Source organism: Stegodyphus dumicola, chromosome 3 (genome assembly GCF_044657685.1).
Source record: "Stegodyphus dumicola isolate Sdum_Otavi_A_Nest chromosome 3, ASM4465768v1".
Lineage (NCBI taxonomy): Eukaryota > Metazoa > Arthropoda > Arachnida > Araneae > Eresidae > Stegodyphus > Stegodyphus dumicola.
In genome coordinates, this window is record NC_140770.1 from 85,843,982 (window position 1) to 85,861,365 (window position 17,384).

The 17,384-nt window shown below is 31.4% G+C and overlaps 1 protein-coding gene across 2 annotated transcripts in view; it reads left to right on the forward strand.

Moving 5' to 3' along the window:
• The window catches only part of LOC118199800 (metabotropic glutamate receptor 6-like), a 391,939-nt gene that overhangs the window by 311,454 nt on the left and 63,101 nt on the right, over positions 1 to 17,384 (forward strand). The window contains exon 6 of one of the 2 annotated variants that reach the window (XM_085813044.1): positions 1,921 to 3,183. In XM_085813044.1, coding sequence (XP_085669170.1) covers positions 1,921 to 3,183 — 1,263 coding nt within the window. The remainder of the gene's footprint in view (positions 1 to 1,920; positions 3,184 to 17,384) is intronic. The other variant, XM_085813045.1, reaches the window with a different exon arrangement.

Consider the following 17,384-nt stretch of genomic DNA (forward strand, 5'->3'; position numbering starts at 1 on the left):
CTCGTTCCCTGATGAAATGAACGACACGCATAGGTATTTTCAAAGGCATTATCATGTTTAACACAATGCTAAAGCGAGCGGAACTTCAAAAAGTTTGAAACAGTAGATTTAATAGCGCGGTAATACTTTTTAAGTTTCCAAAGTTTAACTATTGCTAGACTACACAAAATATTCACTTAGCAAGGGCATATTCAATATTAACTTTTCTTTATTAAATTTGCATTACGAACAAGCTTAAGGCGGCTCACACACCTTAAACCCCTTATGATCTTCGAATATGTGACTGTTGCAAGAATTGGGATATTTTATTTATTTACTTCCAACCTTTACAGCTGACTACATAACATAGCTGCTTTGGAAATTGGTAACCAGAATGTTTGTATTGCCACAAAAATTTTTGTAATTTAGTCCGCTTGCGACAAAATTTTTCGTCCTGTTTCCAATTTGCGCGCATGATATTTGAAAAATGGCTAATGGTACATACTTGAAATTTGATGGAATTCTTCATATGGGCACCATTTTCTAACTGAACCAAAAATCTGATTAATATTTTAATATTAAAAAATTTTATGTGCAAAAACAATACAGATTTTTTTAATAAAATACATTTTATGAATTAATAATGAATTAATAACAAATAAAATAATAATTTAACATGAAATTCTTAGAATTTTTGGTTCACAGTAGTTTCCAAATGTTATAAAAGCTATATATTAAATATAGAATTAAATTATGCAAAAGAATGTTTTAAACTTCTTGCGCAAGGTGAAAACATGACGAAATATTTTGTCACGAAGCGGATTAAATTGTAAAAATATTTTTGGCAACACAAACGTTCTGATTACTATTTCAGAAAACAGCTATATTATGTAGTCAGCTATAAAAAGTTGGAAGTAATTGCTTTTAAAATAAGTAAGTTATCCTAATTCTTGCAACAGTTACATATTCGAAGATCTTATGGGTTTTAAGGTGTATGAGTCCTCTTAAGGCTACTTCAGGTGCATTGATGTACCTCAAGCAACGATATTGCGAAAATTATAGAAGTTAAAAACCTTATTAAATAAGTTATACAAATTACATAATAATTAATGTTCAAGGCTTTCAAAATATTACTATTGAAATGAAATAATTAATATTTAACAGAGATAGAGATAAGCTATTTTCACATAAAAATCTGCATTAATTTCCACTTCACTGTGTTTCTTAAAGAAATTGTTGGGAAAGATATCATTAGAAATATTCAAAATGTTTAAATAAAGTATAAAATCATATTTGAACAAAACATTTTTATTTTTGTTGAATTGTCTTTCTTTCGTGTATATGAAAATCTGAATATCTGAATAGATTATATTATAGGTACAGATTAAATATTAATTTTATATTAAACCCGTGCCTGATTACAAAATTTTTCCTTGCTATTTCTAAAGCAAAGACAATAAATAATCAATTACAAGAAACTTATCTGAGAAACATTATTAGAAATTAGTTGAGGACTGTTATGTGCAGAATCTTAAAAAACTCTCATTTTGCTATAAATTGCGCTTCCTTACGTTTGATTTTATCGAGAATTTAAACATAATCAATAAAATATTGAAACATTCATATAACGGTTTTGTACAAAGAATACACATCAATTTACACTAGTGTCAATTTTTACGAGAAATTTCTGTAACCATAATTATCCGATATTAATATGTATGTCGGAAAAGACAAAATAATATTAAACCGCTGTTCATTCCTTAGCAGACAAATATTATACAATAGGAAGCTATACAAATGTGATGTTTGGCCTCATTCATATCATGTGGGTAATACCAGAGATTCCAATAAATTTTGTTTATGTGTATACTGATATAAGTGCTTAAGCGTTTTCCTACAAATTTCTATAAATTTGAAATGCAGATTTTTGTTTCTTTCTAGGACTTAGTGGTGACGAATTCCAGTTCGCTAACAATGGCGATGGTCCGGCTCGCTATAATATAATTCACTTCAAGCAAATCTCTCCAGGACATTACAAATGGGTCCGTGTGGGTGAATATAAGGATGGTGAACTGAAGATCAGCTTGCCGGACATTCGCTTCCGTTTAGATGAACCGGAAATGCCAACATCTGTCTGCAGTCTCCCTTGTTCAGTTGGCCAAGCTAAGAAGTACGTGGAAGGTGGGAAGTGCTGCTGGCATTGCTTCAATTGCACAAAGTACCAAATTCTCAGATCTGAAACGACATGTTATGATTGTCCTTTGGGATATCTTCCTAATGCTGATCATAGTAAGTGTGAAGCTATAGTATTGAAATATATGAGATTAGACAGCTACTGGGCTACTGGTATAATGGTTTTTGCTTCAGTAGGAATTCTTATAACGATATTTGTGGGAGCTGTGTTCTTTAAATACCGTGATACACCAGTAGTAAAAGCATCAGGAAGGGAGCTAAGTTATGTTCTGCTTATGGGCATATTCCTCTGCTATGCTATAACATTTCTTTTGGTGCAACGACCATCGGACATTAAATGCGGAGCTCAGAAAATCGGTATTGGGCTCTGTTTCACTATCGTATACAGTGCTGTTCTCACGAAAACTAATAGAATAGACCGCATATTTAGATCAGGAGCACGAAGCACAAAGCGTCCAAATTTCATCAGTCCGAAATCCCAACTAATAATATGTGGTGGAATTATCAGCATACAACTTATATTATCAGCCATGTGGCTAGGATTCAGTCCACCTCGCGCAATTAATTATCATCCTACGAGAGACGAGAATCATCTTGTATGTGCTGCCTCAATAAATGCTACATATATGGTGGCATTCGCTTATCCAATGGTTTTAATTCTCATATGTACTGTATACGCAATACTTACAAGAAAAATACCAGAGGCATTTAATGAATCCAAATTCATCGGTTTCACTATGTATACTACTTGCGTAGTGTGGTTAGCATTTATACCATTGTACTTTACAACCACAGATCACGATGAGATAAATGTCTTCACCATGTCTATAACTGTTAGCCTAAGTGCAACAGTCACACTTTTCTGCCTTTTCACTCCTAAGTTATACATTATTCTGGTGCATCCTGAGAAAAATGTGCGTCAGTCCTTAATGGTCCAAAGCAAGTGTACACCTAGTAATGAGAAACGAGTGACATCAGCGAACAAAATTGACAGCACAATAGTTGCAGAGGGTAAGTAAAAATCGCTTTATTATCTAATTAGTTGATTCACTAAATATAGAAAAATATCAAGTTATTACTGAAAAATATGTAATTCGAAAACTGCACTTTTTTGTTTGAGTATGAAAGTTATTTTTATCATTAGTGAATTATGTTGTTTAAATTAAATTTGCTTTTAAACTCATTATGCTAAATTAGATATTTAATTTTATTATTTCTTTAAGTTTCATTAAGTTTTTGACAATGCATTTAACGAAAATTGAGAAAAGTTGGTTAAATTCATTCTGATTGCATGTCTTAGAAGAAAATGCAGGGTCTGAAAAGGATTTTTTCTTTTAAGACCCTGCATTTGTCTGAAAAGGAATTTTTCGGGTACTCTTTAATTAGAAAAGATCGGAATTTAGGGCATACTTTGAGTCTAAGCAACGGATTCGGCGATAAAGGTCATTCTTTACAGACAGTGCTTATTAGATGACATTGTACTTGTAAATCACATTACAAAAGATATAATAAACAAACAAATACAAGGTATATTACAACGCATTTTTAAACAGATATTAGTATAGTGTAAAACAAAATACTCTCAACTGATTTCCTTTCTTAGCATTTTTTAAAACAGGTAGCTGACATGCATAAGTCAAAGAAATTTTTATTTAACATATTAATAATTTTCCATTTAATTTAAACAAGTCACCACAACTCTAAAGTCTCAGTTAAGTTTTCTGTAAATTTAATTTCTTTTTCAATTCGTTGTCTTAATCACAGTTTTAAATTTAGTTATTCTCTTATATTTAGCTATTTTACTTCCTTGTACGAAGTAAAGGAAGTATTACAATCGCGAAAAATTTTGTGCACTTCAACGAAAATTTCCCTTTCAATCGCTCTAGAATCCATTTGAACGATGTGTTTATCTGATATCTGTACGACGGACAGAACAAAAAAAGCTGTTTTTGCCAAAAATGGTTGCAAAATGGATTTAAAATGGATTTAGAAAAGATTTTTTGGCGACGTCTGTACGTACGCATGTATGTGACTTGCATAACTCATTGAAACAGAACATTGAAATTTTGTATATGGGACTGCTATAACATATAGTTGTGTACCTCCCTTTTCGTTGCAATTGACCTCACCTAACATATATAGATATATATATATTAAATATTCCTACTTTGTTTACCCCAGCTCGGTGAGCTTTTATTAAATTTATGTATATTGTTAAATTGTGCACTTTTTGCTTTAAACGTGATTGAATTATATAGTTTTTATGTTCCGGTTAAGGTTTTTATATCTTTAGTTAATCTGTATGCAACAGTCCTCCAATAATCAACAATTTAAAAGTTTAACTGGCGAATTGAGCCTGTGAGCCTGACGGTGAATTAAGTCCGTTGGTGCACCAAATTTAATGTCTTTCTACCCAATGACATCAAGAGCTAACGTTCAGTTTTGTGCACCGAAAATTTTGTCTTGTTGCCCCCTGGCCAAATTGTTTGTTTTCGTGCAGAAACTCTAATTTTACTAATTTTAATCGCAAAAATGTTTTTTAACTGTTTTCAACTGTGTTTGGTGTTTTAGGATTTGCTGTATTTTACAATTTTCAGTATAGATGCTTTGTGTTTTTATATACTTTCTCTTGCTGTGAAGTGACAACGGAGTTGATCGAGTATGAAACATATGGCTAATGAAATTCAAGGAAATATGTTTAAGCGAATTGCAACAAAAACGTGTATAATTTAATAGTCAGTACCTGGAAGTCATGTGGTGTGTGGTGTCCACATCAGATTTTTGTTAATTAGTGAAAAATAAGAAAGATTGGTTAATTTTGCTCAGTAGCGAATCTAGATGAGAGAGGAGATTTTTTTTCTTTTTGTGTGTGCTGTCAGAGACAATTGTAATTGTGCTTTATACGTATGACCTTTAGACAACAAAGACGTAAACAACATGTGTATTAATCGTCCCAGTACCGTAAAAGGAAAGGAGATTAGAATTCTTTCACCTTTTCCTCAATGCGACTGCCCAAGTTACTTAAAAAAATTGGAAAGAATATCAATTTGGATGTGAAAGTTATCTTCCTGAGAGATTTATTTTGCCGAAACATATGAACATTTTTACTCCTCATGTGCTTTGTTTGAAAATATAGCCATCTGTATATTTTAAAGCTCTTTTTGAATGATGGTCAATTTGCATTCGACTGAGTGTTCAGAAAATGTATTGTTTGGTTTGCTTCTCATGGGCTAACTATATGGAATATTAAAATTAAGAATGGAAAGCTAGTGTCAAATAGTATTTCATTTTCAGAAAAGAAGAAACTTTCTGCTTTCTGCCGTTGCTAAAATTTGGTATTAGGAGTGGGAGGATATATAGGAATTTTGTGCTTGGGCGCAGTGGACAAGCACGGTCTCAGCGGTGTTACGAGCGTTTTGCCGCTCCAATTACAACCACATAAATTATTCCTCTTATGAAAGTAAAGCTTAACTCTATGGATCAGCCTACAGAGAACAAATTGAAGATGGATGACTGGAAAAGGGATCAGCTTCTATTGGTAAATCTGCAATAGAATCAATCTTGCTGAAAAATTTGTCGATAAATTTTTTGTAGCCATCTTAGAACTATTAAATAACTTTTATGGTATCTTTATCATAAGGAAACTGGCTTCCTTTATCGGACTTGTTTGTTGAAAATCAACTACTCATTTAAAATATCGTTAATAGTTAGCGAGTTATTGGCGATTACACGGATATGCCTTGACGTGAAAGTTTTGTAAGAAAATTATTGTTAAAAAATGCTTGCTAAAACATTGAGTATAGAGTTAAGATCTTTCTAATTGACTACTAAACAATATGCTAGAAAATAAATGAAATGGCCCGTCCAGTAATTAATTTCTGTTATACAGAAGAGACTCTGATCCCGAAACTATCAATCTTCCATGAAAAGTAGACTCTAGTTACGGAATTAAAGAACTTCCACGAAATTTGAGTTTTAATGGAGAAACTCTAAACATAAAGCAGGGCTAAAGGTCACATTTGAAGGCTTTTAGAAAATTGATTCTCAGCGAATATGTAAGCACCCTTATTCATGTATTTGTTTTTATGTATCATAGAAAAGGAATGCATTTTGTTTTTTTATCTGAATTTTATCACAATACTTTTATTATCATTCATTAAATTTGTAAACGTTTTCATTTTACCTGTTGGTAACTGCTTTTGAAATTTTATACAAGTTTTACTTATGATTACTTTTGACCAGCATATAAAATAAAGTTTTGAGAAGTTAGTGAATTTGTATACGGATTTAGTAAACAGTGCTATGTATTGTTAAACTTTGAACAGTTTTATGCTTACTAATAAATGCTATGTAAATTCTTTGGATAAGAAAAATATAATTATTATAAGAATAATGATATTTTTATATGTGAAGTAGATGTCAGTTTTAAACCACTAAAGTACTAGATTGAATAACATAAGAAGTATATTGATATGATCACTCTAAATTATTTTAGTAATATAAAATATTTTATAAGAATAAGTAACAATCCAAATTACTACCTAAATTACGTTAGTAATGTAAATTATGTTATAACAATGATTATAATAATCTAAACTAAACAAACCAAATTATTTTAGTAAGAATGAGAATTAGTTTTGTGAATTTTATTTTACATTGTGTTAATATATGGTTAAAAGAAGATTTAATAAATGTGCTCTCACTTTTCTGGCCTGTTATTATTGAGACTTGCTGTCTTACAATGTAGTCCAGTATGTATTCGGTTTTAAATTCCTGTTGAATACAAAACTGCATTTAGTCTTTTTGGCTTTTGAAATTAGTGATCATTACAGGTTTTAAATATAATTATGATTCCTTATTTATAAACTTAAAGAGTTTAATTATTGAATATTAGCACATTTTTTTTATATTTAAAGAATAAATTGAATTTCTTGATTTGATTTGTGGTGATTTCTAATTAATAATATTTTTGCATCAATATTTTCTCTGTTATCTTATGCGTATGTATTGGGACTCAAAGTATCTGCTTGAATAAAAGTGTAATTCTATTTCAAAATTCTAATTCAGAGTATAATTTTGTATGAAAAATCTTGTGATAAGTAACTTTCTTAGGATTTCTCTAGAAAATCATGATTACTGTTTGATAGTAACAGATTGACAGGATAAAATTGGACTGACTGATGAGATAAAAATTATTTTGAAATAATGTATTAGAATATAAACTAGAGATTGTATATTTATGCCTCATATTTAAAGTATGTTAACACTAATTGTTACTTAGACAATTTTGAGTTTCACAATATCGGTTCATTAATTTTGAGTACTACAATATCGGTTCATTTATCTAGGGTTACACTCCATTGCGTTTCTCAAATCAATACTTATTTAAACTAGGTAAAGAATAAATGAAAGATATTCCTGAACATGAATATTTAAACTATATGAAAACACAGATAATTATATCACTGCATGTCAACTTTAAAAGAAATAAAAGGATTTTCTCAAATCTAGTAATAATAATTTTTTAATGGTGATTGTAAAATTTCTTTATAACAACCGTAACCATACTTTTTTGTTGGAATTTAATGAGCTTATTTATACTACGTTGTGGTAGAAAATGTTGTTATTATCATTTCATCCAAAAACTTTAGTAAGAGACCACGTTTGGTGCAAAGAAGTCATAGTACTGACATTATATGGGACAATATGAATATGTCTAGAAAATCATGCATGATTATGTACGGAAATAAAGATCCGAATGCAATCGGATTCCTGGAGCTGAGTGGGAGTTTTGTAGAGATAGAGATATATGTACGAAGAAATGTTGGTCAATATGGTCTACAAGTCAGAATTTCCCCATAAAACACCTATATGGTCTTACTTTCTTGAAGTCACTGAACCACCGCGTATAACACATCCATTTTAGTATCAGATATATTAAGATAAACCATTTATTTATTAACTTAATTAACGCTATTATAAAATCAACTTATTTGAAACTCGTTTTTCTGAATGCATTTCCTTGTGCAAAACAATTGCGCACAAAACATTCCTTCGAATATATTGGTCTGAGCACCTTGCTTATAATTCATTATAATAGGATATCGTAACAGTTTAATACAGCAGACACTGCATGATGTGATCACGGTTACTGTCACCTATCTCATATTGTTTTAGGTTTGCCCAAATCCTGCTCTTTTGCAGGTGAACATATTGACAATACATCGCTTATTGTGATCACTAATTAGGTTAATATGATTCCACTGTTATAGAATATTTTTCCTCAAGCTCAATCACCAAATAAACGTTATCTTTGGCAAACAAGGTCAAAATAGGTTATTAAAATTGCCGAGTGACAGAGTGACAAGTGGGCGTTTAAGTTGGCAGATAGCTCGGTTTCGATTTGAGGCAATCATATAAAATTAGGCAAAAAAGCAACCTCAATTCGAACTATATTTCAAATAGTTCTTACGATTTATACGAAGGAGAGAAGATAAAAGACTTTCTTCTTCAGGAACAAAAACAAATTTGCAGAATTTTTTCTTTTCCTTTGGAAAAACCTTCTTTGTTAACATCTCAGACAAACTAAACATGCTTTTTGATTTAGTTAAACATTTTACATTAAAATGCTCTCTTCCAGTGAGGGATGCCTTTCGAATACTAACATTAGGGCTTCTGTACCTGTCAAATAATTTACAGAAAAGTTATAAAGAGTTCATAAATTAACTTTTGCATTCAAGACAGTATGAACAGTTCATAAAAACATTTTGCTTTCTCTGGTTAAAATAAAATGCAGTGAAAGTACCTATAATATTTAAATTATAGGTATTTCTCCCGCCTTCTTAGCCTTCCTAGTATAGTGGCCAGCACGTTCGGCGCGTATTCGAGAGGCCCGTGGTACGAGTCCCGGCGAAGGCGTTGCTCATTTTTTATCTCTCCTGTTTCGAAGTAACCTAATGACTCTAGAAATGTTTCTTGATATTTTTATTTTAAATTAGTTAATTTCCATTTCTGTGCGCAAGGATATTTTTTCATCGTTTGATGTTATCGTTCTGTTAATAATATCAAAATATCCGCGGATAAACATGATCACATTTAACGTAGCCTATTGTAATGCTGTTGGTAGTTTTAGTAGTTTTAATAATCTTAGTAATCACCCAAATTAAAATAGCATTTAACCCTGTTAGTGCAGTAAGGATCTGCATTTAAGGAGCTCAAGCACCCTGCCCACATTATGGAAAAAAAGAATCCCATAAAACGGCAGAAGAGCCCATTTATGAAGGTATCAGCTTAGAATCATGTAGCTCGACATTGTACGCTCCTGCCACTCGGCCATACCTGTAGTTCATAGGATTTTCATCCTGCATTAACATGCGCAGCCTGCTAGAACTATACTTGCTTCAGAGTTCTATGTTGAGAAGGATATTAGCATGCTGTTATGCGCTTAGCATAGTTTAGTAGTATTCATATATTCGTCATGTGTAAAAATGCATTTTTGTGGATGTGAAATTCTCTTGAGTAGCACAAAAAGAAACCAGTATTTGTTGCGCCATTTTGTCTATTTTGTCTAATGCAAAACTTACCTTCTTAATGATAGGGAAAGAAATTAATTTATATATTAATCCTCTGAGTAAGTAGATTTCAGTGGAAATTTAAAACATCTGCAACAAATGTTAAAGGAAACAGGTGCTTTTGTGTATTTGCATATTTTATGTCTCAACTGTACCCTCTATGTTTTATTGTCTTATACAACAGAATGAGATTTTCAGGAATGCAGTTATCCCTCGGTTTATTATTTGTGTACTACAGCTGTCAGATACAAAAAGCTAACCTGGTGGCGGCTTTTCTGAAAAGTAAGGCTATAAACTAGATGGACTGGCTAGTCAGATTTTCCGACCTAAACCCTACTAAACATATACGGCAAGCTCTTGTGACAACAATTGCAAACAACTTTCTTTTCTTTTAGAGCCTTCCAAGATCTTGAAACAGGGTAGTCGGAGAAGTGGAAACGATTGCTACAGAGATTCATAAACTATCTCTTTTCAGTAACTGATATTTTTATTACATCAAACTCTGTACCGAGGTATTTCATAAAAATTTGTCCATTTGTTCAGGAGATAATTGACAAATCGTGAAAATTTTGAACATGGGAGAACAAACTCTTTTAAAGTTTATTATCTTCAAAAATTATACTAATGATAAAAGCACTCGCATACTAGTTTAAAAAATATTATGTAGGCACTTCTAAAAGTGCCTACATAATATTTTTTAAACTTTAGAAGTTTAAAAATTATTTAAATTTATTTTTTAAATTTTAGAAGACGAAGACCATAAACAAAATCAACAGTTATTATGAAAATTGTTTCTTTCAAAAAGAAGGATTTTAAGAGTATGTGCTAAAATTCGTAAATATCTTCTGAAATGTTGCACAGCATTTGAAATATTTTAAAATTACTCGTATGTTTTCAAAAATAATGAATTTCTAATATCAAGAAAAAAGGGGGAAATATGAGATGTTACATTACAAATACAAAAGCTTATAATTTATTAAAAAGCAATAAAATTGTCCACAAATTTTTTTTAAATTCGCGTTACAAATTACTTCCGAATTTCTATAACTTAATAAAGGTGTTGAAATGAAAGGCTATGGTTTAATATACATTTAAAAACTAAATTGCCTTTTAGACACTTGCCGGTGAATGAAAGGCTATGGTTTAATATACATTTAAAAAACTAAATTGCCTTTTAGACGCATGCCAGCATTCTGGAAATAAAAATTGTTGAAATAAAATTTATGTGCTGTGTGCATTATCTATTGTGCTATTTCTGAGACTGTAAAGCGTTTTTTTTTCAGTTTTTCAAGAAATAAACTGGTGCGAATTCGCATTATTGTCGAATTCATTTGTTGAATTTCTTTTCGATTAGTTCGTGTAAGAACGTAAAAAACTGGAAAGCTTCGCTATAAAAGAAGAAAACTTAATCAACAGCTCTTTGGTAAAGGAAGAAAATTCTTATCTGAAAAGAATAGATTGAGTATAGGTAAGAATAATGGAAGCCTATTTTAAGATAAATTTCTAGAGGAGTTTTTCATTCTTATTAAGGAATTTGTTCCAAAAGCATGAAGCAGTGCTCTAACCTATTATTAAGGTTTTAAAGCCGAACTTACTTTACCAATTTCAAGGAAGTTTTAATAGAATTTCAATTCTTTTATGTTCCTATAGCTTGTGCTATGTTTTTGCTTTTATTTTAAAAGAAAATCGGATTTAACATTTTACTTTGTCACATTTATTAAGTTCCGGAACTATATAATGGATCAAACTTAATTTAAAAGACGCAGATCGTTTCCTAGTTGCAATTTGAAGGAAAAAAAACTTTTTTGTGGGTTTGAAGAACGAAAGAAAACTATGGAATTGTTTAATTTCGGAAATTTTCGAAATGGGATTTGAATTTTTAGTTTGACATTGGATAATTTGTGGTTGCACAGATATTAAAAACATTATATCCTTTTACATGTTGACTGAGCAATTTTGGAAATATAGAGTGTATTTTTTATTTAATGATATTTCACTATTATATCCTTCGAAAGTTCCTGTTAATTAATGATATGTATTGGCAATATAAGAAGTTATTTATATTATAAGATATCTCAGTACCAGCGTTATTAACTTCTATGGAGAGACAGAGAGGTAATGGAGGTAAATTAAAGTCGAATGGAAATGGACAACCCTCACTTGCTGACTGGTTATCTTTCCTGTTCCGATCGTTTTAATTTAATTGTATGCGTTTTTCTCAGCTTTAAAGATAGTAATAAAAATGATGCTTTGTAAATAAACTAAACTTTTTTCATACAATTAAAATTGTTCTTACACTTATCACAATTAAATTTAGGGGAGTTTAAAATTCACAATAAGCATAAATAAGTTATTAATAAATGCCTTTAAAGAGCTATAATAGGCACCGTCATGTAATTACAAAGACGTTATTTCTGTACTACTTAAATATAGATGGATGACTTAAGTGACAAAATCCGAAATTGTACAAATATATAATATTAATAAATCATATTTAATAATAAAAATTGATGATAAACTTTAAAAAAATCCCAAATCCTCCAACAGTAAATAGCTAGAAACAGAAATTGAAGAATATATATTTTACATGGACATAATATAAGAGATAAACTATGATATTTCACTGATTTTATGCACATTACTTGTTATATTTATGCACGTTATTTTTAAAATAAACCGAACTCTCGTCAAATTTTTGCAATATAATTTAATAAATATAAAAGTTATTCATCTTTAAACAGAATTAATTTATTAAAAAACATCTTATTTTTCTTGGAACGCAACTTTTCCTATAGTTCTGTAGCCAAATATATGCTCCTGATCCTTAGATAATAGTTACTAATTTCTCAAATTAAGTGCACAACAATGTGTTTTAGTCAGATCTTTGTATAGCCTATGGAAAGTTAAAGAATTAAAATAACTTCAGTTAATGTGTTCTAATATAACTGAGAAGGATGTGCTAAAAGTTGCAGGGGTGGTAATTTTTAGTTACATAAAGCTGTGCATTTTAGCAGTTTCGAAAAACTTACTCCGTTTCTTTGCTAGAGAGTTTAAGACGTGGGATTGAGCTCCCGCTTTTACCATCATACGACTCGGAATTTTTCGACTCACCTATGTAATTAATATATCATTGGAAAATGCTCATTTGGACGAACATGATGTTGATTTTATTCTCACTGCGAAGTACTTAGGTGTCGAGCAGTTAGTAAATAATCGAAAGTTATCCGAGGTTCAACGTTACAGCAAATCACGAGGTGAAATGGCAAAGTGCCATCCTTTGCGTATTTCAAAAAATTATCATCGACAAGATAATATTCATTTTACTTCAACGCTACAAGTATAATTGGCTGCATCGAAAAGTGCTCAAATGTGTTTGTGTAATGAGTGTGAGAGTTTATGGAATAATATTAATAAGAGCCACTTCTCGACGGATTTTGGGAATTATAACCGCAACTCGGCCTGGCTTGCGGTTAACAGAGAAATAACGTTTACCCAACACAGCGGCAAGGTATGCTGATTACCATTTTTATGCGTATTTCATAATTTGTTAATAGACAGTTCTAAGATTTAATCGGATTTCATTGTGCAACTTCCCCGCTTCTTTATGTTCAGTGAAAAGGCCAACAGGGTCTGTTTTCGTGACATCGCTAGGTTACCGCACGCAACAAAAACAAACTGCCTTTCTTGTCCTAAATGTTCAGTTGTTGCGGGCACCCGGGTAAAACCCTATCTCAGTAGAACATCATTTTCCACTATTCGAATCTTGTCTAGCATAATGAAGAATTATCTCGTAAACGTTCGTGAAATACGCAATGGCATTTAGTCGACGTTAGACAAAAGTTCTAAGATGTTGAAGAAAGGAAAACAGGCCTTGCAGATATTCACTCTCGAAAGGTTAGCAGGAGTTGAGTGCCGAGCTGGCGGTTGAAGCGAAGTCTTGACTTTTGAGTAGGGAAGAGGAGTAAGTAAGATTGGCTGCAGAGAAGAATATGATTGGTAGGCGAGAGATCCACAGTGTGCTAGGAAAATTGCTATACTTATTTCGAAGGGTAGCCGAAAGTGAGGAGGCGGGGAGAAGGAGGGATTAGCCTACTGAATTGTAATATTTTAAATTTAAGTAATTAAAAGAATTGATGTTAATAATGGTAGAACAAAATTAGCTATTAGAAATTAATTTAAATAAGATAAATGGAATAATAAGGGTTTGAGTTAAAGAAATATTTGTTGCCAGAATTATTTAATTCATCAAACATCATATTTCATAATGCCATGCCTGGCTATGTGGATTAAGTGCCCAAAAATTATTTAATCGAGCAACTTCTTTAGATCTTCTGTCTAACAAATATACAGCAAAGCAGTATAAAACTATTAGTTGTTTTGTTTTCGGAACGTTAAACACTAGAATTCAGCAATGCCTTCTTTGGAATTAGAAAATTCCAGTGGCGAGCCGGACGTGCTATCAGAGACACCACGAGAGGACGCATACGAGAAAGTGAAAATTATTTACGATTATTTTCTGGATCTGTCTTATACCATATGCAGTGTATTGTTATGACCATGAGACCAACTTGTTTGGTTAGGTGAATCAGGCTGCGTTCACTTCTGATACCATATGCAGTGTGTTTACTACTCAACTTATAAAAATACTTTTGAAGAATTATAACTGGCTTAATAATCTTATGCGTTCATCTCTTCCTGTTTATTTTATCTCTGCTATTAAAATAATATTATTTTTTAGTACTAATGTACTTATTTGTGTAAGTAAATTATACCAGTTTTACAGTTTCTGAGATAATGTATAGGATCAGATAGCGAAAAGATTACCGATTTCTATTTTAACCTAAATTTCCAGATTTTACAAACATCCATTAAAATAGCTGATTTATTTACTAAAACTTGTCATTTTTATTTTATGTTTACAACTTTCACTGTGATGCCAGTTTAATCTGTTTAGAAGGATCTTAATTTTTGTTAAATGAATTGAATATATGATGTGGTTTGTTCTTTTATCATTCTTTAATGTGAATGGTTTTCATTAAATTTTAATGTGATGTGGTTTGTTCTTTTTATCATCATAATTCTGCCGAATTGGTGGTCGGTTCTGTCTGACAGTGTCTAGGTGACTTCGTTCTGCTGTCCAGCGTTGGGGTCCCTGTTGATGGCAGATATTTTTACCATCCCTCCAAAGTGGGAACATGGAATGTCTGCTCGACCGATAGGTTAGTGGCTTCTTGGATCGCCTCTAGGGGTTGGGGCGTTTAACTGTGTTAAGGCAGCCTCGAGCTTGCCAGGTTCTGAGTGTCCCTTGCTCCTAACACACTGTCTTATTTGACTTAAAGTTATAACCAGCGCAGGAGTTTGTCTCTGGTGTTCTCTTCTGGCTTATTTGAATGTGCAAATACGTGATTTCGATGCGTATGTAAGGGTAGACGCATTCGACAAATTGTTTAATCCTTATTTTGTGTCTACTGTTGCAAACGCAGTAATTTGTGCAATATTTATATTTTTGTGATTGCTCGTTGTTATTGTTTTTCTACATAAAAAAAGGTAAATGCAGTTACATATTATGTTTAACTTAGGTTATCGTTTTATGTCTGAAAAGCAACGATTTGAGCATAATTACTCGAAATCTGTTTACCTCTCATGCTTGAACCATTTCCGTATTCTTGGCCGCGTATATTATTAATATCTAAACCATTTTCCTCTAAAGTCTTTAATAAGAATGTTGTTCGTCATTCACTTGTCGTATCTGTTGAAACACAAAATACTAAAAACCTTTCTTTCAAACTCATGTCTATATTTTCTAAATTAAGATAACTCATACAAATTAATAACTGCTATTGATGGGGTACAATCAAGTAAAATAAAAAAATGCTTTGCCTGTTTGACCTTAATTAAAATAATTTGCTTTATATTATTCTTTACTCAGCTAATTGTTTAATTTTGAATTTTATTTTCAAGGTCATATGAAGCATATTTTTTAAATTTATATTTTATTAATATACAGTATCGTGTCAAATTTTGTGATAATTTCTATACACGTTAAAAATGATTATTTCTTTCGAATAACTTGTTACTGGAACAACGGAAGGCTAAACTTTTTTTGGCTAAAAAAACTGAATGGAACAGATAATTCTTTCAATAACATCGTGCCAATACTTAGTCTCTTTTTTTAATAAATTTTGAAATTCCGAATCAACAGGTATATTGTTTCGTAATGATTCTAAGAAATTGGATCAAAGATGTAGATTCCAGAAATACATTTTATTTTTTTCATGACGTTTTAAGTGCTCATTTAAGTGGTTCCAGTCGTTAAATTGAGAACTACTCACTTTTACGTTGCTGAAACTGTTAAAAATTTTGCAACAAAAATAATAAACAGAATTTTTTCAGCAGAATTTAGCAGCTAATTCCATTTAACTCTTTCTTTGTTTGGCAAGATTCGACAAAAGTACATCTAAAAACATTTACGTCCATTTTTGTCTTTTGGGAAACTGAAATTCGAAACCAGGTTATCCAGGACCATTTTCTATTAAGGCTTGAACTTAGGATGGCAGTAATGGACTTGGGCATAATCTGGAATCATCAGGCACAGGCAAATGCGTATCTGCTGCAGAAAGTGTGGATTTCACAAGTATTTCATCTGTTTTTTCGACCGGCTGCATTGAAGTTAAAGGCTATTCCCGGGTGGAAACACTTTCTTATTAGGTTCTTTTGGTAATTTCAGTGGTAGCTGAGACGTTGATGGACAACTAATGCTAGTAGCTTCAGCTTGGGTTTTGGAAAAACTGAGTAATTTTAAAGTTCTGGTTTATTACGTCTTCCTCTTACTTTCTTTTTTTTCATTCCATTCTGATATTCAGACAGTTTTTTTTCTATTTTTCTTCCGACATCTGAGGAAAAATGAAAACAGAAAAAGCGGAAGTAAAAATAAAAGTAGAAAATAACTATTATAAAAATTATTGCGTAAAACACTTTTTCTTGAAAACACTCGGAAAGTCACTGTTTGAAATATTTTTCCTTACTTCTGAAAAATTATTGCTATCTTAAACCATTGCTTGGAAAATATATGAACTAGTAGATCAATACCAAATAATTCAAGGAGGTGGTACTGCTCTTTTGGTTATTAAAGTAAATAAATAAAATTTAAAGCGTGTCTTTAAGACGTAATGAAATAACGAAACATGTTCCTTCAGTTTTCCATATAGCTAAAAAACGGAGAATGGCCAGTTTTTGATTTCAGAATACCTTGTATATTTTTACTTCTTCAAATCCCAAATAGGTATGTGTTAAATTCAGTGGTACTCCGTAAACATGTGAATCCTTTCTTCTGGAAAGATAATAATTTTTAGTTTAATAAACAAATGATTCATGTAAAAAAGTAATTCATGTAATTTTTTGAGTAATTATGCTCAAATCGTCGCTTTTCTGAATTAAAACGCTGGCCTAAGTATAACATAATATGTAACTGCACTTACTTTTTTTATGTAGAATTTCAATATCAACAAGCAGTCACCAAAAGAATCACAAAAAAAGATAACTGTTGCACAAATTACTACCATTGCAACAGTAGACACAAAATAAGGACTAAGAAATTTGTCGATCGCGTCTACGGCGCCGGCCGGCCTGTACCCTCACATA